This window comes from Staurois parvus, unplaced genomic scaffold, assembly GCF_062004578.1.
Source record: "Staurois parvus isolate SC_StPar_1 unplaced genomic scaffold, SC_StPar_1.0 ptg000512l, whole genome shotgun sequence".
NCBI lineage: Eukaryota > Metazoa > Chordata > Amphibia > Anura > Ranidae > Staurois > Staurois parvus.
In genome coordinates, this window is record NW_028318308.1 from 1,161,578 (window position 1) to 1,187,404 (window position 25,827).

The following is a 25,827-nucleotide window of genomic DNA, read 5'->3' on the forward strand; positions in this document are numbered from 1 at the left end:
ACGGTTCTGTGGCCCTCAGTAACAATTCTGTGTCCCTGAGTAACAATTATGTGTCTGTCCCTGAGTAACAATTCTGTGGCTCTAAGTAACGGTTCTGTGGCCCTCAGTAACAATTCTGTGTCCCTCAGTAACAATTCTGTGTCTGTCCCTGAGTAACAATTCTGTGGCCCTAAGTAACGGTTCTGTGGCCCTCAGTAACAATTCTGTGTCCCTGAGTAACGTTTCTGTGGCCCTAAGTAACGGTTCTGTGGCCCTCAGTAACAATTCTGTGTCCCTGAGTAACAATTCTGTGTCTGCCCCTGAGTAACAATTCTGTGGCCCTAAGTAATGGTTCTGTGGCCCTCAGTAACAATTCTGTGTCCCTGAGTAACAATTCTGTGGCCGTAGGTAACGGTTCTGTGGCCCTCAGTAACAATTCTGTGTCCCTCAGTAACAATTCTGTGTCTGTCCCTGAGTAACAATTCTGTGGCCCTGAGTAACAATTCTGTGTCCCTCAGTAACAATTTTGTGTCCCTGAGTAACGTTTCTGTGGCCCTAAGTAACGGTTCTGTGGCCCTCAGTAACAATTCTGTGGCCCTCAGTAACAATTCTGTGTCTGTCCCTGAGTAACAATTCTGTGGCCCTAACTAACGTTTCTGTGGCCCTAAGTAACGGTTCTGTGGCCCTCAGTAACAATTCTGTGTCCCTGAGTAACAATTCTGTGTCTGTCCCTGAGTAACAATTCTGTGGCCCTAAGTAATGGTTTTGTGGCCCTCAGTAACAATTCTGTGTCCCTGAGTAACAATTCTGTGGCCGTAAGTAACGGTTCTGTGGCCCTCAGTAACAATTCTGTGGCCCTCAGTAACAATTCTGTGTCTGTCCCTGAGTAACAATTCTGTGGCCCTAACTAACGTTTCTGTGGCCCTAAGTAACGGTTCTGTGGCCCTCAGTAACAATTCTGTGTCCCTGAGTAACGTTTCTGTGGCCCTAAGTAACGGTTCTGTGGCCCTCAGTAACAATTCTGTGTCTGTCCCTGAGTAACAATTCTGTGGCCCTAACTAACGTTTCTGTGGCCCTAAGTAACAGTTCTGTGGCCCTCAGTAACAATTCTGTGTCCCTGAGTAACGTTTCTGTGGCCCTCAGTAACAATTCTCTGGCCCTCAGTAACAATTCTGTGTCTGTCCCCGAGTAACAATTCTGTGGCCCTAACTAGCGTTTCTGTGGCCCTAAGTAACGATTCTGTGGCCCTCAGTAACAATTCTGTGTCCCTGAGTAACGTTTCTCTGTCCCTAAGTAACGTTTCTCTGTCCCCAAGTAACGTTTCTGTGGCCCTAACTCTGTCCCTAATACAGAGCGGTCTGCCTCTCTTGAATGACTGCAGGCAAATGAAGAATTCTAAAATGGCCGCCATTTATAGCTCGACCATTACACAGTGCTGGTTGGCTGGCTGCTGATTGGCTAATGCGATCACATGTCATTAATGAATGCATTATGGGTCAGCGCGCCTTGTCTGCGCGCCTTCCCAGACATCCCCGCTCCGTCGCCGCACATGTCGCCGCCATTTTAGGAAAAATTTTGATTCGCGCCGAATCCGAAAACTAGCATACTTCGGATGCACGAATCGAAAATTTTCCAATATTCGAAACGAATTCCACTTCGCCTACTTCGATTCGCTCATCTCTAATTAGGAGGTTTGTTCAATAAAAATTGAATTGTCCTCTTCTAGTTGTCACCTGAGAATTCTGCCGACTGTTATTTACATAAATTATTTAGGCAAATGAAAAAATATCATTTGCATAATAATTTGGAACAGGGTGTAAAGTTAAACAAAACAAATCCCATAAAAAATCAATAATTCTGCCACCAGACCTCCTGCCTAACTGTAAACTGGTAACCTGTAAAGGCTATTAAAGCGCCCCCTATGGACAATGTTAGGTACGGTACTTTGTCACCATTTACCAGATGTGCACAATATTTCATCTTGGCAAGTTTGGTATCTATTTACTGAACACATCATATGCTGTACTATTGCTGGGAAGACTGCAAATGCTAAACATAGAATATTTCAAACCAACACATTGCCAAAAAAAATAATATTCTGCTACTTAAGGGGATTCATGGAGAAAAGGCCTGGGGGCTTAGGGGGTTAAAGAAACACTTTGCCATTCTCCTCTTCCTCCGCGTGGAAATGTTTGTGTAACCCCCCCTCTTACTGTGCTGGTGTATCCACAATGACCATACATGCCCAGAAATTCCAGCATTGTTCTGATTGGCTGCCCCACTGCCACTTGCCAGGTCTTGTGTTGCCGCCTTCTCTTCTCTTTCTTGCAGCCAGCACCTGATGATACACCGCTGTATGTCCCTGCTGCCGCAGTCTCCTGGGATATGTGACGGGTTACATCCCAGGAGGCTACAGGAGCCGGGAAATGTCATATTTGTCTGGGGAAGAAAACCACAAAAAAGGAAAATGACTTTACAGCTAAGAAGTGTCTTAAAGTCATTGGAAAAAAAATTTAACTGCTCCCCGTCCTCCCCATAGCAGAAATAGTGCTTTAGGGCGGCATGGGTGCAAAAAATTACGTATATACATGTGATTTTGCAGTTCTGGGTAGGCGGCGTGCATGAGCTGTGTGCGCGCCCTACCCGCACTGCCATTTGTGGCCGCGGCTGTCAATCACCGGGTCCCGGCCGGTAATTACTCGTCGGCGCTCAGTGATTCCCAAAAATCTCCAACAGGGAGGATGACTGTTTTGTTTACTAACAATCCTCCTCCCTGTCAGCTCAGGCACACTGCACAGCACAGCCATCCAGAGCAGTGTGAGTAAAGTGAAGCACACAGACCCTCCCCCTAGTAACACAGACACCATCCCCTAGTAACACAGACCCCGTCCCTTAGTAACACAGACCCTGTCCCCTGGTAACATCCCCCACCCCCTAGTAACACACCCCGCCCCCTAGTTAAACACTCTCAGCACACAGTTAACCCTTTGATCGCACCAGATGTTAACCCCTTCCTACCCAGAGCCATTAGTACAGTGTCAGGGCTTTTTTTTAGCACTGGTCCCTGTATTGGTGTCACTGGGGATGTCAGTGACACCAAGTCAGTTCCCTTCAGTGTCAAAATACCTGCCGCAGTCCCACTATAAGTCACTGATCACCGCCATTACTAGTCAAAAATACAAAAAAAAATTAAATAAAAAAAAATCCCAGTATCTTTACCACCATCTGTAAACATTATAACTTTCATGTAAACCAATTAATTTACACGTATTGGGATTTTTTTATTTTTTACTTTTTACTGGATGTGTTCAATAGCAAAAAGTCAGAAATATTGTTTTGTTCTCAAAAAATACTCAGGAGGGCAAGTGGTTAATTAAAATAACGAACATATTATACTTACCTGTTCTGTGTAATGGTTTTGCACAAAGCAGCTTGGATGGGTGGGTGGAGGTGAGGTCAGGGGTGGGGTTTGGGGGCCCCATCTGTTAGAAATCATGGGACCCCGTGCGACCTAACAGTGGCCCTGATAACACCACACACAATGTAACGTTTAATATGCACTCTTCTTCTGAGGTTCATGTAAACAAATCATTGTGAAGAGTTCTTTTGTCCTTTGTCCAATCTAGACATGGACTCATCCATTCACCTTACCACTTGGTGTCATGTCCAGTCTTTATCTCGTAGCCGTCTGATCCCACCATACCTCCCCCAGATTTATAACCTGGGAACATAAGCTGTAACCACCTTGGAATGTTCTTAGAATCTGTGTTCAGAAACCATGAAATAGAATATACAGAACAAAATGTCTTCCAGCATGTCCATGTAGAGATGAGTTCAGGCCTTCCTGTTTCATTCTGTGAGCCCAGAACAGTTCCCACATTTCTGTAGAACCCATTGGTGGTCTCTGGAGTTATACAGATAATGAGAGAGATGATTGAGATTTCCTGTGCCAGTCACAGATTTCCCAGATGATGGAGAATGTCTTCCTCATCCCAAGTTGTATCATTACAGATGGGTGGATGAGGAATATCAGATCCACCACTAATAATCTTAGTCGGGTCCTACAATCTTCCACAAGGTTTTACCTTTAAAGAAAAAGAACTTTCATTAAAAATCCCCCCATCCCCCGCTATCTGTCCAATGTGTCAGTATAACTGAGCCAATCAGATGTGTCCACAGCCTGTACCCATGACAGCCCAGCACACCAGGCGTACAGTCTGATATCCCAATGGTTGGATGGCCATGAGTGTGTGGGCCCCTGCCATGGTGAGGACCCCTCAGTATTAGGTGGGTAGTTTAGAAGGTGGTGGGGCCCTATAAATGGGGGACACTTATCAAACCCCTAAAGTGTGAGGACAGAGGGGATGGTTTGGTGTATTTGCATACTGGGGTCAGTTATGAAGAGATGAGATCCCACATCCCACCATCTACATCCAATCTACGTCAGATCTCCTCCCAGCATAGGAGACCACTGATGTACATTGTACGGCTGCAGATTTGTACATTACACATCGCACACATTTCCAGGAAGACAGAAGAATACTTCCCATTAGTGTGTATAAAAATGTCCATCATTTCTTCCAGAGCTCAGCACCAGCTCCCCCTTTTCCATCATCACAGCAACATTTCCTCCTCTAACACTCTCATTTTATTCTTCATAGACGGGATGGAAGATGGTGGAAGGTATCTATACACAGAAGAAGATTAGAGAATGGTCTGTGGGAAGTCCTCCCCTCCCCCTCAGGTAATACACGGATCCTGATATGAAGAGAATGTCCAGAATGGAATTATATCAGATTCTCCTGTTCATGGCACTGATTATTCATCATTTTCCTTTTCTTCACATTCAGATGATGATGAGTCTACTGACTGATATCTACTGACCGTTATTCCGCAATGATCTGAGCGGGGATCTGTCTTTCCTCCCATTCCTCCATTTTGTATTGTATTGTTACTCCTCAATGTATTCATTACTACAAAATAAAAATGTGACTTTTGGATCTTCACACCAAGACTGCCACCACTGGTGAGACCAGCACGCTGGGAAATTCCTGTTCATGACATGAAGATTCTTCCTACACAAGTAGAAGACACTGAACACACGGTGACAGTGCGGTGCGGACAGTGGGGGGCGCTCTCCATAACATATAAAGGAACAATGGGTAGACAGGAGATTCCGCACCACAAGGACAGACGTTACCTTCAGAGACTAAGTGGCAAAAATACTGAATATTTTTATTATAAAAATAATTTGTATTATTTTTTGTGTAGCAAATATATTTTCAAATAAAAAACCACAGAAATAAAAAAACACATGTATCCCCATTAACCAAAGACAGTGTTGTCTTCCCACATGACTTCAGACATCCAGATGTGGCCACATCTAATGGGTGGGTCAGGTAGACAGTGGGGTGACCCCCTACTGTACCGGCTTCCCCTCCCCCATATAATAAATGGCCTCTCAGGAAAACAACAACTGCTATATAAGGCCAGCTGAGGCTACACTATAGAGTGTGTTTATGAGCTGCAACAAGTAACAGACAAAACAAAGCAATCCATGTATAAAGGAACACATCTAGTGTCATCTTCCAGGATTACAATAAGAATTGTCGGGGGCGTGTCCAAGATGGCGACCGGACGAGTCGCATGAGCGGGAGCTCCGGCGGGATTCCTCTCCAACCTCGGGCATCCAGGTCGTATAGGAGGGCGGGGGCGAGCGGGTTACTCACCCGTCCCTGCTGCAGTGCTGGTGGGAAGTTTTGAGCGCTTCGGGCGCCGTCCTGCGGTGACGACCTGGTGCGGCCTGCTGCGGCCAGGTGCAGCCGCGGCATCCTCCTACGGATCAGCTGGTGGTGGTGAGACGGGAGCGGGAAGGGGGACGGCTGGTCACCCCCCCTTCCGCGCGTGCAGGGAGCAGCTTACTTGTCTCCCCTCTGGGTCTGGCGATCCGCGCCGGAGGGGCATCATCATCATCCTCCCTCCCCCCCATAAGTGACACAGGGGTGGTGAGGCCTAGTGCGGCCCAGTGAGCACAGATCCTTCACCACCAGAGCACAGATTGGAGGTGATCCTAATCACGGTCAGCGCACTACCCAGGCACCTATACCTCCTCCCAAAGTCTTCTGTCAGTACTCCAGGGCCCATCGGGGCAGCCCCCACACAAACCCAGGGACCACCGGCACATGGTAGAGGCCTTGCTATAGCCCACACAGCAGGGAGCTGTGCTGAGGTTAGGCCTACTGAAGATTCTTCCCCTGTAGATTCATATAGAGAGACGACAGTGATAATCACTATATCCACACAGCAATATTCAGTGTCTCCCCTGATTTGCCTATCCTCCCCAGCCCGTAGAGGCTTTCAGTGCGAATTAGGGCGTGTTTGCATCTACCTACCCACATCTTCATTTTCCTGTTTTGGGGGTTCCAGCATGACCCCAAAGAAAATGGCAACTTAATACCCTGAGCCTTGACACACGTAGGTGGGGCTACGCTTACATGACAAGGAATCGCTGCTAAAATGGGGAAAGCAGACAGGAAAGCTAACACTCCTCGCTCCAGATCCCCACGCCGTACAGGTGGTCCTGCTAATCGAGGCATCCCGGAATTATTCCGTTCTCTCACTCCGGATCAAACAGATTCTTCCACCCTTGCCTCCCCACTACATTCGCCTGCAAAAGAAATTCCCTCACAGCCAATGAGCTTGTCAACAGCTACTGCAACTGGACGCTCTGATCCTCCCCCTCTCACCATGGAGGATTTGAAAGCGATTGCATCAGATATTAAAGGGACCCTTTCTGCGGCGATAGCTGAGTTACATATCGACATGCAGGCAGTGGCTCACAGACTGGACGCAGTAGAAGACACAGTTCATATGCAAGGTCTTGCTTTTCATGATATGCGCAGGCAGGTTGACTCGCACACCTCGCACTTAAGAGAGCTCGATCGTCACATTGAAGACCTGGACAATAGGGGTAGACGACATAACTTAAGAGTGCGCGGTGTGCCTGAAGCAATAGAACCTGGCCAATTAGCCCAAGCGATTTTATCTATCTTTAATGATCTTTTAGAAAGGCCGCATGAATCTCCAATTGAGTTCGAGCGCCTACACAGGGCTTTGCGTCCTAAAGGCAGAGATTCTGACCCACCGAGAGATATAGTTTGCTGTCTCGTCGACTTCCGCCTTAAAGAGGATATTTTACGCAGAGCTCGAGACAAACAACGCTTGCTATACCAAGACGTTGAAATCAAATTGTTTCAAGATCTCTCCCATCTCACCCTGCAACGCAGGAAAGACCTGCGCCCTCTTCTAGATATACTTCGCTCTAAAGGTATTGCCTACCGTTGGAAGTTCCCGTTTGGCCTCTCTGCAACACATTTAGGGAGATCTGCTCTCATGAGATTTCCGGAAGATCTTGCACCATTCTGTGAAACCATGAATATCCCACTACCGGTCATACCTAATTGGTCCAATGACTCTATTCGACAAGTGCAACTAGATGAAGGCCCCATGGAAGCACAGTCTAATGGCCTCTCTACCGGAGACAGACGACGCAAATCATCTCACCAAACCTCAACTTCTCCGGTACGTAGAAGGCTCATTACCGGCGACAGTCTACCATCTTCACCTGCGCACCGCAAGGCACGTCATGAATGACTTCTCCTTGTTATCACTTCTCAATGCTTCTGAGTAAAAACTCCCCTGTACCCTGAAGCTGCTCTACTGGTGGATCGCATGCGTTTAGGGGAAAGAAAAAGGAGAAAGAAAGAATTGTTTTTTTTGTTGTTTTCTCTTTCTTTCTCTTTTCTGTTGATTTTAGCCAAGGTTCCATTATACGCTTTATTTGACATCATTCACACTTCTGAAGCCTGGACTTAAGGGTATGTGTATCGCATCACATTGTCAAATTTTATATGTATACTGTCTATCTGTGGTAAATATTGGTTTTGTTGGCATATATCAGCTAAGGTATCCTATTGTGTGATAAAGAAGAACGAGGTGGGGATAAGTTTACTGGTGGCCTTGATTGTGCACCTATGGGTGTTAAAGATTATCTGCTTGGTCGGTAAGGGTCTACCACATTACCTTACGAACCCTGCCGGTTACAGGAGTGAAGTTAGGCTTGGGTTCCGGGGACATGGGCTAGGCCCTCTTTTGGATTGTTGCCTTCCTCTCCGAATCCCAATGTAGGGGTAAATGGTGCACTTGGATGGGGAGTCTCTTGGATCCTAGGTTTTGTGTTTCTTAGGATCATGGTTTCGCAATGTCCCTTGTCATGATCTTGGAAACAGATTCTGTGGGAGCATTGAGATTTCCGGACTAGCCTTTACATTTATTTTACCTATCCTTAAGGTGGCAGGGGATATTGGCTTACGCAGATCAATCTCGTACTATGTTGTGTCTCTCGCTCCTGCTGTACCTTGAGAGATGATATAATGGGGTTGATTCGTAGGACTCAATGCCATTTTTTTGTACCATTATACAAACCTTCCTCTGACCCTTCTCTTATAGTTGGATCAAGGTAGACAAAGTATTCGTTTGATACTCGCACTATTCCTTCGCTCTTCCTAAATTGTTCTCTCCCTACATAGCATTTGGAATACCTTAATTGCCAATGTGGTTTCTGACAGGTTACATACCCTCTATCTAGCTATGATTATGATGGTGTTTTAGATTTGAAATTTGGGATCGTTCTATTTGATATTCTCGTTTATAGTTCACTATGTAGACGGGTCCAACTTGGCCCTACACAGTTACCTGCTTTGACTTGGAGCTTGTGTTGGGTCACGGATCGTGGACTCTTCCCCTCTAATAACCTATCTATGTTTAGTGGGTGGTGGGGAGTGAGGCACTAAACAAGTTTCCTCGTTTGGAACTAAGATCTACATTGTATCGTGGAAAAGGTGACTGACAATGTTTGGTCGGTGACCTACTTCCTAGAACAATCATAAGTGATATTATTGCTACTGTTATGCACTGTTTCATGTAAAGTAAATATCAGTAGTTGAAATGCATATGGCCTATGATGACCACTTTCAAGTGACTCACTTACTTAATAGGCACGGTTTAATGTACCTTTCAGGTTAAGACAGTTTAGAGATTACTTTATGGTTAACTGATGACATAACTTATCAATACTTAAATTTATGGTTCACGCAACTGAACTTTACATTTTCTGGAGCTGGCCAAAGTTTTCTGATGTATATCCATAACGTACAGGTCTTATCCTTAGATACGCACTCTCTCCCATACCTAACATTACACATCTTTGTTTATGAGCCTTGATGTGGTCTAGGTGCTTACCTATAATATTTTGCTTAATATGCTGTTACTTCTATTACTTCTAGTCTGCATACTCCCCCTGTTACACACCTCTCATCTCTCGATACAAATTAGCTACTTCCCACCTACGTATATGTGTCAAGGACGCCTCATGTTAGATTATTTCCCCTCTACACCTTTTTATTCAGGAGAGTTTGGCCTCTTTCAGATTGTACTTAACATTGCCAATTCGGCCGTCTCTGGGTTTGACACTTCTCCGACTGTAATTTCAGACTCCCAGCTATCATATTGCTAACAACTAAGTATTGGGAGCTGTATTATGAGAAAGAATAGCTGGACTATTCTGCCTCTGGATTCTAGTCTTTACAGGAAGTTGAAAGAAGATAGCTCAATACATGAATATGGGTTTATATGACATACACCTGACACTTCTCTTCTTCTTTGCCACATTCCTTGACTCTTTTCCGTAATAACTTCTCCTCTACTCCAACATTCTGAAACTTTCTACTAGCCTTTTTCTAATCTTTATACTAGTCTCTTTCCCCTCCTCATCACCTTCCCTGCCCTCCCTTAACCCACCCCCCTCTATATCCCCCTCCCTCCCCCCCCCCCTTTTTTTTTTTTTTTTTTTCTTCTTTCTCTCTCTCTCCCTGCTGCTGTGATACTCATCTGGTATACTTATAGCCCTTAAGCAACCCTTTTGGGTAAATGACATGATGACTACTAACCACATATCTAATCGGTCGACTCGTACACTCTCCGTGGCCTCTCTTAATGCAAGGGGCCTAAATATACCTGAAAAACGTTCGCAACTTCTCACTTATATGAAAAGCCTTCATGCAGATGTGCTCTTTATCCAAGAAACTCATTTTCGGGCAGACCAAGTCCCTAGATTCTCAAATATTCACTATCCCACGGCATATCATTCAGCTAATGCGGAGGTGAAGGCCAAAGGGGTATCCATTTTACTCTCTAAAACGCTCCCGTTTGAACTTACTGAATCGCTCGAGGATCCTGAGGGGAGGTTCCTTTTTCTCAAAGGCACCCTCTTTAATAAACCACTTACCTTAGTCAACATTTACAGTCCCAATACAGCACAGGTATGTTTTTTTCGTAAAATCGCCAAGTTACTTGCTACGTTTCAATCGGGTATCTTGATTTTTGGTGGCGATTTTAATGTAGCGCTGAATCCATTGGAAGATACCTCCTCAGGGGTCTCATCCATTCCATTCAAAGCACTTAAACAAATAAAAATTGAACTGAAAGATCTTCTCCTACATGATACCTGGCGTACTCTTCACCCATCAGGCAAAGACTATACATTTTATTCTGCTCCTCACAACCGCTATTCTAGAATAGACTATTTCTTCCTCTCGCAAAACGATCTATATACCCTGAAGTCTGCCTCGATCGAACCAAAGATCCTTTCGGATCATCATCCAATTATGATAACCTTGCAATTTCCGGATACACCAGGTATTTCCAAAATATGGAGACTGGACCCATTTCTCCTTACGGATGCATCGGTTGTCCCCCAGATCCGTGATGCCCTGAAGAACTATTTTCAGGAAAACACATCCATGGAAACGTCCCCTCTCATACGGTGGGAAGCACACAAATGTGTGATACTTGGTCTTCTAATGTCTATCTCAGCAGCACGAAAACGTCAGGCTCTAGCATCGTTCAACTCTTTATTGCATAAAGTTCGTACACTTGAGTGCTCTCATAAACGATCAATGGCCTTAAGATGCGCTACTGAGCTAGAGCACGCACGTAAACAACTCCGCGAGTTAGTGGAAAAGAAAACGAAACGCAATTTTACTCTACAACAAAAACTTTTCTATGAACATGGCAATAAGAGTGGAAAATTTCTTGCCCGGGCTTTACAATCTAAAAAAGCTGCTCGGCACGTATATCTGCTCCATTCTAAATTTGGTAACTCACTGAAATCGTCGTCGGATATTGCGAAGGAATTTGAGGAGTATTATTTTAACCTTTATAACTTACCCCTACCATCCAAACCAACAGGTGATACTAGGCCACGTAAGACCATTATACAGCAATTCCTTAAACAATATCTTCCTAAATCGATATCTAGATCACAAGTGAAGGATTTAGAGGGAGCTCTGACGTCGCATGAACTACAACAAGCTATTACGCAATTGAAACCGGGTAAAAGTCCAGGACCTGACGGTTTTACCAATTCTTACTACAAGTCTTTTCTTGACGTTTTGGGGCTTCCATTTCTACAGGCCTTCAACTCACTAGACACGCCAGGGCAGTCTATGCGCCATCTTTCCGAGGCTCACATCACGGTTATACCCAAAGAGAATAAGGACCATACATCACCAGCGAATTATCGTCCGATCTCTCTATTGAATGTTGATCTAAAGATTTTTGCCAAGATTCTGGCTACCCGTTTACAACAGGTAATAGATTCCATCATATCACCGGACCAGGTGGGCTTTGTTCCAGGGAGAGAGGCCAGAGATAACACTATAAGGGCCATAAATATACATCATTGGTTAACCCAAAATCAACAATCTGGATTCTTTCTCTCGTTAGACGCCGAAAAGGCGTTTGACAGACTAGCATGGGATTACCTAGAGGCAGTTCTGATTGGCATTGGACTACCTTTGCGCTTTTTGTCATTTATTCTGTCTTTATATAATGCCCCCACAGCGCGAGTGCGAGTGAATGGCTGCCTTTCGGATTCCTTTTCAATCAGCAATGGGACTAGACAGGGATGCCCACTATCACCCCTCTTATTCATTCTTACTCTGGAACCTTTCTTGAACTGCATAAAAGATAATGATAACATTAAGGGGATTTTGATCAATGGCAAAATGCATAAAGTGGCAGCCTTTGCTGATGACGTGTTACTTTTCTTGACTGACCCACATATCACGATACCTAATTTGTTACAAGATTTCAAATTATTTCAGTATTTGGCTAATTTTAAAATCAACTTTTCTAAATCCCAAGCGCTTAATATATCATTGACTCCAGATGTGATTAGACAGGCGACACTAAATTTTCCCTTTACATGGCAACGTGAAGCTATCACTTACTTAGGTATCCAACTACCATCCCATCTTACAGAACTGTATACAAAAAATTTTCTTCCCCTCTTACGTAACATCTCCAAAGACCTCCAGACATGGAACAAACCTTGGTTCTCGTGGTTTGGTAGAGCAGCAATTCTTAAGATGAACGTGCTTCCCAGAATATTATATTTGCTACAGACAATACCAATTCAATTGCCAAATTCGTTCTTTCAATCGTATAAAACGCTCTGCTCATCCTTTCTGTGGTATAATAAACGTCCAAGAATTAGCTATGCCCAACTCACTATGCCCAAGCAGAATTGAGGTATTGGATTACCAGATATTAACCGTTATTACAGGGCTTGCCACCTAGCCAGGTTAGTAGACTGGACCACGAATCACATTCCTAAGGTCTGGGTTGGTTTGGAGGCTGATTTTTCTCAGACGCCTCTTTCTACCTCCCCATGGCTGAAAACTTCCCACGTCCCTTCTGAGTTTCGGAATCACCCACTTATAGGTCCCACATTACGCTGTAGCTCACAATTATTCCAGAAAAAAGAACTTTCTTCCTCTCCGAGCCCTTTCACTCCGATCAAAATGAATCCAGACTTTGTTCCAGGGATGTCTCCAACATTTCTCGCTGGGTATAACCGTGAGGATAACCTGACAGTACGTCAACTCTTCAAAGATTCTAAGCTCTTATCTAGAGAAGACATTACTCGGGCGTGGCCCTCCATCACTCTAACGCCTTGGATGTATAGACAAATACACCACTTTTTGCGTAACTCCCCACATTTACAGGATTTGTCAAGATCGCTTACTGCATTTGAGAAGCTCTGCTTTACAGACTCCCCTCAGCGGCATGTAATATCTAAGATATATTCTTTTTTGGAAAGTTCCAATACCTCTCATTTGCAGAGGGCTTGTATAGCCTGGCAACGTGATCTACAAATCCCACTCTCTCCAGAGTACTGGGACCGGATTTGTGACCACATACATAAAGGTTCCATGTGTGTTTCTACACAAGAAGGCAACTACAAAGTATTTTCCAGGTGGTACAGAGTTCCATCTGTGCTTCATAAATTTGATCCTAATGTTCCTAACTTATGCTGGAGAGGTTGCCAGGCAACAGGCACTCTTTTGCATATATGGTGGGAGTGCCCGCAACTGCAGCCCTTCTGGATAAATGTTTTGGACATAATCGCACAAGTCACTACATACGCCCTAGACTTTACCCCAGCACAATGTCTACTCCATCATTCCTCTCTTCCTGTGAAGACCTATCGTAAGTCGCTTGCATTACACATGATAAATGCGGCAAAACAGTGTATTCCTGTTCATTGGCGATCAGACCATATTCCCACCGTGCGAGAGTGGATTCTTAGGATCAATAAGATCGCGGAAATGGAGGAGCTGATCTCAGTGGCGAAAGAACACCCCGAGCGATTCAGGAAGACATGGGCATGTTGGACTCACTTCCTATCTACTGAGACTTATCATGGCTTAATGAAGGAATGAGCGAGAAGATTTGGTAAACTGGAGAACCTCTAGAACTTTCACCCCAGGAATAATTCCTTTACTGGACTTTAAAGAGATTATAACCTTAATTTAAGACAGCATCTGTTATGACCAGGCCGATACTATGTGATGTGATTGGTTTAGTTATACTTATTTAATTCTAATCCCCAACTCCCCCCCCCCCCCTTTTTTTTTTTTTTTCTCTCTCCCCCTATTTATATGTCTTCCTTGTCCCACTCCTCCTCACTCTGATATTACTTCCCATACTCCTTTTCCATTTCCACTCGAGTCTCTTTCTTTTCTTTTCTTTCTCGTTTTAGCAACCCTTTTTCTCATATTCTAAATAGCAATATTATTTACAAGGATCAGAACACTTCTAGATGTACAAGTGTGATAATACTTTAGAAAACTAACCCACGATTTTTGGATACGGATATAGCAGACATATGTGCCTTGAGATAATACGTTTGTCTTGCGCCTCATAGTCTTGCTGCTTGAGCTCTCTCTACATAGAGACTAATGTATACCATATTTATCGAACATTACAGATGGTAAATATTATTACTATGGTTATACTTTTTGCATATGCTTTATTGTGGGAATTGGATGCATGTTGCTCTAAAATCTATTCTAACGTCCTATTCCCGTCTGCGATACGGGAGAACATATATGAAGATGTGCACGGACTGCGATCCGTATCTGTCTATGATCTGTTTTGTCTTTCTTACTTCAATAAAACTTTTTTGGAAAAAAAAAAAAAAAAAAGAATTGTCTCTGATATTGTTCCATCTGCAGATAAGCAGACTAAAGCCGACAGGGAGCAGAGTCCATATGAAAGTCCAGCCGGTGCAGTGTCCCCCTTTTCAGCATTTCCATCGATCGCTCAGCATGGAATCAGCTGTAGAAATGGAAGCTGACAATTGGTGTAGCGACTCTTAGGTCATGCGATGCTACTAAAGTTCCAATTGTAGCTCTAGTGATCGCTCAGCAGGGTGCACTACAATGTCCAGCAAGCACAGTCATAGCAGAACTATCAGAAGATAGAGCAGGACAAGCCATAGAGTTCCAGCAGTTCCAGTCCACATGAGATCTTATGCCACATGAATGGTGACACACGTTAGATTGCAATGACCAATTGGCAGTGTCATGGCGGAGCAATTGTGAGAACGAGCAGAGCAAGCCGCAAGATGTGACAGTCAGCGTTCATGTATGAGCCGCAGCGGTCTGGGTGTCGAGTCGAATTCTGGCCCATAGTTGCCAACATTTCCAAAACGTTTTTAGGGAAACCTTTTTTTCTGAGTGCCCAGAAAGCCCATGTAGGCGGAGCCTGTACTTTAGGGGTGGGGCATTCATTGATTATGGGCGTGGTCCTACATGAACATGACTTCTTTGTGGCAGGCATATATATTCAGCGCCTCCAATGTACGCAGTGCTGTACATCCTGTACATGACATTTCATTGTTAGGAATGTTTCTACAGGAAGATTTCTCATCAGGACAGAAACAGCTAAGAAGATATTGGGAATTGGGAACATTATTCCCCCATTTGTTTGGCTACAACAGCACTGACTGTAAAGTGCAGCAACCCGACAGCTCTTGCAGAGAATCCAGTGATAGACACCAATGACACATTTTATTTCATTATTACAGGTACTTATATAGCGCCATCAATGTACACAGCACTTTCCATACAGTATATATTGTACATTCACATCAGTCCTCAACCAGCAGACAATCTAAGGTCCCTAATCACATCCATACACATACTAGGGACAATCTACCTACCAGCATGTCTTTGGAGTGTGGGAGGAAACCCGCACAGGTACAGGGAGAACATGAAGTGTAATGAGGAAATAAAGCCCTTTAAAAGCCTGATGGTGCTTATTGGATTTTGGGGTCCTGTACTTGGCTAGACTGCCAAAACGTCTCTCACATGTGGTACCCCCATACTCAGGAGAAGTAGCAGAATGTATTTTGGGGAGTAATTCCACATATACCCATGACATGTGTGAGCAATAAATCATTTAAATGACAATTTTGTGTAGAAAAAAAAAAGAAAACATTTTTTGTTTGTCATTTTCCAAAAAAAGTGGTAAAAAAAATAAATTCTTCTATTGATTCAACATTCCTCTCAGCAAATAGTTTGGGGTGTCTACTTTCTAAAAAGGTGTCGTTTTGGGGGGTGAGGGTGTTTTATGCCCAGCATTAGAAGTTTACACTCACTCTTCTAACCACCTGAAGACCAAGCCTTTTCTGACACTTTTTGTTCATATGAAAAACATCTGTATTTTTTGCTAGGAAATTAATTTAAACCCCAAACATTATATATTTTTTAAAGCAGACACCCTAGTGAATAAAGTAGTGGGTGCTGCAATTTTTTATGTCACATAGTACTCGTGCAACAATTTTTCAAATGCAATTTAAAAAACAAACAAACTTTTTTTACTTTTAATTTCAAATATTTTTATTGAAAGATTTTAGTGTAAAACAAAACAAGGTACATTAATACGGTTCACAGTAAGTACAGCAATATTGTTGCGTGAAATAAATTCCCCACCATTTGGCTGGGGAGGGTATAAACATGAGTCGTATTTACCTGAGAGGTATGATCGGTTTGGTGTGAACCATATCAAGGTGGGATTGTTATATAAAGTGGGTAAGAAACAGGGGGGGGGGCAAGGGGGGGTGACGAGGACACCAGTCTAGTGCATAAGGCCTTAATGTTATATATTTATGAAAATATTATCATTTTATGGAGCAGTTAGGGTTCTGTAGCCATGGAGACCATTGGTATTTGAATTTATGGTGGGGAGAATGGTTGAGGGCTGATCTTCCTTCCATCTCACATTGGAAGTTAAGGTCTGTTATAAGGGCAAAGAGAGAGAAGGAGTTTTGGTAGATTTCCATCATTTAGTAATGTTGGTTTTAGCAGCTGCCAATAAGTGGATAATGATGGTGCGTGAGTCTTTAGGGAATTTGTTGATTCCTATATGAAGGAGTGCAAGAGCCGGATTTGGAACCACTGGGGCTTCAGCAACTGTTGAAATCAATTGGAGAACGCTGTTCCAGTACGATCTGAGAGATTTGCATGTCCAGAGTATTTGTAGAGTTGATCCTGTTTCTCCGCATTGTCTCCAACAAGCAGGTGTTGAGAGTAATATAAAGAGAGTTTTTACAGGTGTTATATACCACGGGTGTAACATTTTCATATATGATGACCAATGAGAACTACATCTAGATGCCTTGTGGGTAATGTTGAAGGTTCTTTCCCAAGTGTGCAGTTGTATTGGTTGTTGGAGAAGTTTCTCCCAGTTGGATAGAGATGTAGTTTGTAGGGCGAGCTGTGAGCTGGTTATAAGTGTGTATAAGGTCGAAATCCCTTTCTTTGGGTATTGAGTTTTGTTAAGGAATTGATGTACAGTAGTAGGAATTTTCAGAAGATGTGGAATGTTTATTTTTTGTAGGGAATGAGCTATTCTCATGTAATTGAAGTTTTCGTTGTTGGGGAGGTGAAATTTTTCCTGAAGAGTCGAAAAGGAGTCTAGTTTGTGGTTTGTAGAGAGGTCTTGTAAAATAGATATACCTCGGTTTTCCCATTGTAGTAGTTTTAAAGAGGGGATAATGAAGTGTAGGGTGGTGATTGGAGTAGGAATTAGTTTGGTATCTGTCAGGTTGGATGTTAAGAGATCATACCAGGCTTATAAAGAGGCTTGGATGCATGGGTGTTTGGGTAGAATTTTGGATTGAGGGGTTGGTGGCAAGAACAGCAAATTACGTGGTGTAGGCGGGAGATGCTGGAGTGTTTCCATGGTAGTCCATGCTTTTTCGTTAGTTGGGTGCCACCAAAAATAGAGTTGGTCTAGAAGTGTGGCATTGTAGTATGATTTTACATGTGAGAGAGCTGCTCCTCCCCTAGAAGTTGGGCGCATTAAGAGATTTGTAGTACATCTGGGGTTTTTTTTTAGTTCCAGAGGAATTTGGCAAGTACTGCTTGTAGTTTGGAGAAGAAGGTATTGGGGACGGGGATGGGGAGTTTGCAGTATATGTAAAGGATTTTGGGTAGAATGCACATTTTGAGGGTAGCTACTCTTCCTAGTTTCCATAGTGTTGACGTGCATAAATTTTTAAGTTCTTGCGGGATGGATTCAAGTAATAGTTTGTGGTTTGGGGCGTATAGTTGATCAGTCGTAGTGGTGAGTTTAATTCCCAGGTAAGGGATGCTGTGGTGTTCCCAAGAGAAGGGGAAATGTTTGATCAGCATTTTCTGGGTCTTAGTGGGCATATGGAGGTTAAGGATAGAGGATTTGGGCTCATTGAGTTTATAGTATTCACAACACTGCCCCTAACTACCTCACCAACCTGATTCCCAGGTACCACCCTACCCGTACCCTTCGTTCTTCACAGGACCTCCTTCTATCTTGCTCCCTGGTCCCCTCCTCCCACGCACTATTGCAAGACTTCTCCAGGTCCTCCCCCATCCTCTGGAACTCACTACCCCAATCCATCAGACTGTCACCTTCCCTCCTCACCTTCAGGCGCTCCTTGAAAACCCACCTCTTCAGGGAAGCCTACCCCACCCTCACCTAGCAGCCGCTCTCCTTCATTCCTCCTACCACCCCATCCCCCACAGCCACTTCCTCCTGTACCACTACCCCCTCCCTCCTAGATTGTAAGCTCGAAAGAGTAGGGCCCTATAACCCCTCGTGTGCTGTTTGTAGTTGCTGTACTGTTTCATGTATTGTCCCCCCTTCTATTGTACAGCGCTGAGCAAACCCTTTGGCGCTATATAAACTCGATGTAATAATAATAATAATAATAGTATGATACTTCCGAGTAATTATGAAGATGTGTACGAATCGTTTGAAGCGATTTGTATGGTTGGTAATCATTAGTATGATGTCATCTGCAAATAGGATAATTTTGTGTTCTTTTCTGAGGTGGGTGATTCCTGTGAATGCTGGGTCATCTCTGAGTTTTGAGGTGGGTGATCCCTGTGAATGCTGGGTCATCTCTGAGTTTTGAGGTGGGCGATTCCTGTGAATGCTGGGTCATCTCTGAGTTTTGAGGTGGGTGATTCCTGTGAATGCTGGGTCATCTCTGAGTTTTGAGGTGGGTGATTCCTGTGAATGTTGGGTCATCTCTGAGTTTTGAGGCTAAGGGTTCGATGAGTAAAGTAAAGATTATGGGGGATAAGGGGTAGCCTTGTCTGGTACCGTTGGATATGTGGAAAGTATGTGAGAGTGTGCCATTTGTTAATACTCTGGCTGAAGGGTTGGAATAGAGGGAGAGGATTGCCGATAGCATCCAGTCTGTAATTCCAAATTTTTGAAGTGTGAGTTTCATACATTGCCATTGTATTTGGTTGAATGCTTTTTCAGCGTCTAGGGATAAGAATAAGGATGGTTGTTTGGTGGTTTCTAATTTGTGTAGGAGGGATATGAGTCTTCTGGTTGTGTCTGGTGCTTGGCGACCAGGGATAAATCCCACTTGGTCTGGATGGATTAATGTAGGAAGGTGGGGAAGTAGTCTTTGGGCTATTATTTTGGCGTAGAGTTTTATGTGTGTGTTTAGTAGTGAGATCGGTCTGTAATTCTGGACAAGTTGGGGATCTTTGGGGGTTTTGGAATAGTTGTGATTATGGATTGTAGCATTTCGTTGGGGAATTCACCCATAGAGGCGGCATGGTTAAAGAGGCCGGTTAGGCGTGGTGTAAGATTAGGGGCAAATGTTTTGTAGAATTCATTCATGAAGCCGTTGTTTACTGGAGATTTATTAAGAGGTAAGGTTTTTATAGTTTTTTCTATTTCTGTAGGATGGATTGGGATAGAGATAGAGGTGAGTTGTGATGGAGTGAGTTGGGGAAGATTATTAGTGGTTGGGAAGTTTTGTATGGATACTGTTGTTGGTTGGGTCGTGTCCGGGTCATCTTTGATATTATACAGGGTTTGGTAGTAGGTCGCAAAAGCGTTAGCTATGTCTTGCGGATTTGTGAGCGATGTGTCAGTAGTTGGGTGTTGAATTAAAGAGATTTTGGATTTAAGACGTCTTTGTTTGATTATTGTTAAAATAGAATTTGCTTTGTTACCTAGGGAATAAAATTGTGATTTAATTTTTTGAAGGTTGAGGTCATACTTGTAGAGTAAGAGGGTTCGGAGTTCGTTTCTGTCTGAGGTTAGGGATGCAGATGTGGAGGTACTTGGGTTTTTTTGTTGATTGCTTCTTTTAGTTTTATGGATGTTAGGAGTTGGTCAATTTGGGATCTTTGTTTAGTGATTTGGGAATTTAGTTGTATGAGGATACTTCTCATGTATGCTTTGTAAGCGGGCCACAATGTGGTTATAGAGATATCAGGTGTAGCATTAAATTCATAGAATAGGTTGTGTGCTTCTAACAGGTATTTTTAGTTGTCTGAGTTCTTTAATATTGTAGAGTTCAGTCTCCAGATGGGAGGAATTGCAGAACGTTGGATGTCGTCTAAGATTATGTTGATTGGAGCGTGGTCTGACCAGGTTATGGTACCTATTTTGGATGACATTACGTGTTGTAGAGTCCATTTGTCCGTAATAAAAAAGTCGATTCTGGAGTAAGATAAATGAGGAGGGGAGTAGTAGGTGTAGTCTCTTTCAGTACTGTGTTGGCATCTCCAAATGTCTTAAAGGTCGTGGTCATGTAGGAAACAGTTGAAATTCTGTTTGGGAGATCTTTTGTTGGAAGACGAATCTAGAAGTGGGTTGTCGATGATGCTGATGTCTCCTCCAATGAGAAGCCTGCCTTGTTTTTGAGACGAGATGATGGTGTGGAGTTTGTTGTAGAATTGCAACTGGTTATTGTTGGGACCGTATACATTTACTAAAGTATAAGGAATATCGTTGATTTTGCAGATTAAAATGTGATATCAGCCTTGAGGGTCAGCCATTTCTGATATGTGGTTGAACTGTGTAGAGTCCTTTATAGCTGTAATAACAACATTTTTTGTTTGGAGTTAGTGGCCATATAGATGAAGGGAGAATCAATGTAGCTGTAGTTTGGGGGTTTTGGTTGTTGCGAAGTGTGTTTCCTGTAGGAACAGTATGTCAGCCTGAAATGTCCGAGTTTTCTTTTGGAGCATCGATCTCTTAAAGGGGGAGTTTAAGCCACAAACATTGAGAGACGTTATGCTAATCATAATGTAAATCTTTGGTTTGGTTAGTGGAGTAGTTGAGTTGTTGTTTGAGATGTTGATTGAAGTTGGGCGGATATGGTCATGAGAGGGAGTATTCCGGAGACCTGGTAGTGTGATATTGGCTCGATCAATGAGTCAGGGGGTGTATTCCATGTTTTTTTGTAGGTTTCAGTTGAACATGTGGTACAATTGGTCGACTGATGGAACAGGAGGAGAAGGAAGTAAAGGAGGTGAAAGGGGATAAAAAAAAACGTGTGTAAAATGCAAGTGACATGAGTAGCTTGCTGTGCTACTTCAAAACAGGGGGGTTTGAATGAGCATTGACCTTAAAGGAGGTCATGCCAAACAATTTCTTGTAACGTGAAGATTTCTATACAGGGCCGATCGCCATAAATTAGTAGGGTGGGATACAGCATCCGAGGTGAAGTGTTGGAAGTGGATTAAAGGTGTATAAAGTCAGAGTCATTCTGCCTCCATTTGTTGCATATTGGTAGAGGTGGATTGTTGGGGATCCACGAGTATTATGTTCCATGTCTTCAGCAGGTCAATGCCCGCTTCTAGGTTTTTAATTGTGTAGATTCTGTCGTGATGTTTGACGGTTAGTTTTGTGGGGAAACCCCATTGATAGCCTGTTCCGTGGTTTCATAAGGCTTTGGTGATGATGATCATCTTTTTACAGTTAAGGAGTGTGGCCTTTGATAGGTCTGCGAATAATCTGATATTTGATGTGATGGCGGGAGTGGAGGGAGGTTTCTGACTGCTGACATTATCTTTTCTTTTATGTGGTAAAGGTGGATGTGAGCCAAAACATCTGTAGGAATTGATGCTGATAGGAATGAAGGTTTGGGTATTCTGTGAGCTCGATCGATGGCGATCTCTATATCTGAGAGAGCTGGGATGAGGTGTTTCATATATTGTTGGATATATGGTAGTAGTGCCTCAGTGATATTTTCAGGAATACCTCTGAATTTGATGATATTGCATCTTGAACGATCTTCTAGATCTGCTAGTTTCAAATTTATTTGTTCGATGTCAGATGTATGGTCAGCATGTGCGTCAATCAGGTCGTTATGTGCTATAATTATCTCTCCCATTCTTGTTTCAACATGGCACAATCTATGTTCTTGTTGTTGAACCACGGTTGTAATCTGGGCTAATGATGAAGTTAAGTCGCTGTGTAGTGTTTGTCTCAGCGATAGTAGCATGTTTTTCATGCATATTTCAGTGATGGGTTGGTCAGATGCGGGGAAAGATTCTATCACAGGTGGGTCAGTGCTGAGGTGAGGTGATGGATGAATGACGGTCTGGCAGGCAGATATGTTGTCAGAGTCCAGATGGGGTCTACATTTGGCTGGGCTGCTTATAGTGGGGGACAGGGGAGGAGATAACTCACCAGGGTCCCCAGGGTACAGTGGATATCGCAGCCTGGCATCTGCTTGGTGGGATGTGTTGTCCCCCTCATGGCTGCTGTGTCTTTCAGTGCTGCACCATCTTGGATCCCTGCTGTGATAGCAGGGAAGAAATTAGTTACTTTCCCTGGCTGTCCAAGGTTTTATGGTGGCGGAGCATCATTAGAGAGGCTTGTACACTGTCTGGCTGTCAGAATCTGACAGTTGTATCCTTCGGGGCTGGGGTATGCCGGGTTTTCACTGGTGTGTGGACGAAGCGGTGCTCACAGCGCGTCCATCCGAGAGCTGGCCACACATGCACATTCACCCCTCCCTTTTTTTACTATTAATGCACAAAAACACTAAATATTGGCCACTTATTTGGTAAAATATAAAAGATGATGGTTTGCTGAGTAAATAGATACCAAACATGACATGTTTTAAAACTGTGCATGCCCCGTGCAATGGCGACAAACTGCAGATGTTTTTAATGGCAACATTTTAAAGCCTTTATAAGCTACCATTTTAGATTTACAGAGGAGGTCTGGTGTTAGAATTACTGCACTTGCTCTGATGTTCACGGCGATACCTCACATGTATGGTGCATGTGAGGTATCGCCGGCGCTGTTTCCATACTGGCACAGGGTCAATGCTCATGAACACAGATGCGTGCGTGCGCAGGGGAGCAAGAGTACTTTTTTTTTAAGTTATTTTGATTTTTTTAATTATTTTTACACCGTCCCTTCATTTTTTTAAATCCCTTTTAATGCTGTCACAGGGAATGCAAATATCTCCTATAACTTCAATGGGCATTGTTATATATTCTTTTTTGAGAAGTCTGGGTTCTATCAAAATCTAGATCTGTCCTCTGCCCTTACATTATCTAATCTCACCAAGATCACTGTGATCAGATGCTTTCCCAGTTTACAAATGGCGCTGTTTATATCCTGCAAAGCTGAAGTGATGAAATGCTCGTAGCTCGTAGATTGGCTTCTTGTGCAGCTTTAACTCCTCCGAGTCTGAATCCTGTTTTAAGGGGCTGACACCAGGGTAAATTCAGGCACTGAGCTTCCACACCTCAGCCCCAGTATTCCAGGTATCTGTGCAGACTTGAGGAGCAAGTGCGTATGACCAGAAGGATATCCCTAACACACGCCACCAAACCAGGTGACCACCAGAGGATCGCATTACCAGGCAGCACCCACCTAGGACCTCCGGCTACATGAGATCTTGATACGCGCACTAAGATTGCGCTTTCAGTGAGTAGGCAATCTATCTATACCTTCACATCAGGACACTGGATCACATTCGCATTGATTGAAGTCACCTTTAATTGTTGGACTTTTCACCCCATTTGACATTGCTGTACTGGACATTTATCATTGTATACCTATCTGCTGAAGATAGATCCAACCTGTTCATTTTCTTTTTCATCTTTATTCTTGTAGCGCTGCACTCCCCATTTCATTGATTCCATATAGAAAGGTTTTGTGGTTCCTTTTTAGTGCAATAGCCGCTTTTCAGAGTGCGCTCGCTAACCTGCATACATACAGTTTTTAAATGTAATTACCGTTTTTTTTTCCTCCCTTCACTATATAGTAGTTCAGAAATTCAGCAGTTACTTTCCCCCTCCAGCTGAAAGAGACAAAGTTTCTTTTAGTTTATTTCCCCAAGTTAAAAGATACAATGTTTACTCTCAGTTTCTTAAAAGATACAATGTTTCCTTTCAGTTTCTTGAAATATACAAAGTATCCTTTAGTTCCGGGAAACTGACAGCTAATGTTGTGAGCTTTACTGAAGAGAAAAAAAGATGGCAATTGCATTTAAAAATCAGCGCTGACATACACTTAGTATTGTGAAAAAAAATAGTAAACAATTAGTAACCCGAGGCATTATTTTCAATGGATTTTAATTTGTAAACCGAAAATTACGATAACAAAGGCATTCGTAAACCGAGTTATTACTTATATGCTATGTTTTTTTTTGTATGCAGCCTGTGGACTGAATGTAAAAAAGAGAAGAAATCTCTGCCAGAAACAGTGTGTGGTATGCCCACCATTAGAATATACCACCCTGCATCCACCCCCTTCTAATGGTGGGCACACATTAGGTCACATAATGCCACATGCGCCAGTTCCAAGTTTGTACAAATGTCTAAATAGTGGCACGCTTGAATAAAAATTGTCCTCATATAAGTGGTACCCCATATGGATAAGGATAACACCAAGTCCCAAACTATCTTGCCACTGCTCCCCATGTAGTCTGGGCATCTGGGGGGCTCCACATGACTATCTTTTCCCTCAAGAATCCAAACAATACTTGTGTTCACCACCGCACCAGCTTGCACTGCACTTATGGGACTCACCACGTCACCAACTCATACTGCAGTGCTGGTATTATTGTTATTCAGGATTTATGGCACCAACAGTTTGCTCAGCACTTTACAATATAACGGGAGACAATACAGCAACAATACAGTTCAATACAAGAGGGTTAGGAGGGCCTGATCCTGGGAGCTTACAATCTAAGAGGTATGTGAAAGACCAGGATGTACTAGACCACTGGTGCTCGCCAGTCCATCAAAAGGTAGCGTGGCACTAGTACTGGCACTCTGCTGCATATGAGAGTCATCAAAATTTATCGACAAGTGCTAACAGAGATCAGGCCTGATTCTGCCAACACTGCAGTTTTATGTGAAATGTATCAAGTGACAGTGACCTACTGACACTGCACTTTCTGGGGGAGAAGGGGGGGTAAGCGTAGGGGTTAAAAGCAGGTGTTAGCAGGTGTTGGGGCTGATCCCGCTAATGCTGCGTTTTTGGGGACGCTATACTAATGTGAACGCTGGTATAGTGCTGATCTAATCAAATATATGGAACCATTCAGACATTATACTAGCAGTGGAGGATTATTGTACATGAGCGTGCTCCTGGCAATCAAGGGGTTAAATGTGATAACTGGTGTACTGACGGGCAATCTGATGCCATCTGAGAGGGGCGTGAAAACCACAGGAGCACCAATCATGTATATATATGTGATTTTGCACACCTGTGTCGCCCTGTAGCAGTATTTCTGCTATAGGGCGATCAGGAAGCGGTTACAGAAGAGGTTTGTGTTACGGTGCTGTGCTACTTTAACTGACAATTGCGCAGTCATGCAACGTTGCACCAAAATGAAATTTAAATATTTTTTTCCCCACAAATTGAGCATTCTTTTGGTGGTATTTGATCGCCTGTGTGTTTTTTATTTTTCCCGCTATAAAAAAAAAAATAATAATTTTGAGAAAAAATATTTTGAATTTGTCCAGTGAAAAAATTTAAATATCAAATGTTGTCAGAAATTTCAGCCAAAATGTATTCTGCTCCATTTCTTTGCTAAAAAAAATTCCCAATACGTGTAAATTAATTGGTTTACGTGAAAGTTATAGCGTTTACAAATGGCGGTATACATATCAG

At 43.2% G+C, this 25,827-nt stretch overlaps 1 protein-coding gene across 1 annotated transcript in view; it reads left to right on the forward strand.

Annotated features, from left to right (window-relative positions):
* Positions 1 to 5,290, forward strand: part of LOC149451885 (NACHT, LRR and PYD domains-containing protein 3-like) — a 64,326-nt gene extending 59,036 nt beyond the window's left edge. The window contains exon 7 of the mRNA XM_089690037.1: positions 4,641 to 5,290. Within this exon, the coding sequence (XP_089546163.1) occupies positions 4,641 to 4,746 (106 nt within the window). The 3' untranslated portion in view covers positions 4,747 to 5,290. The remainder of the gene's footprint in view (positions 1 to 4,640) is intronic.
* Positions 5,291 to 25,827: the final 20,537 nt, after the last annotated feature.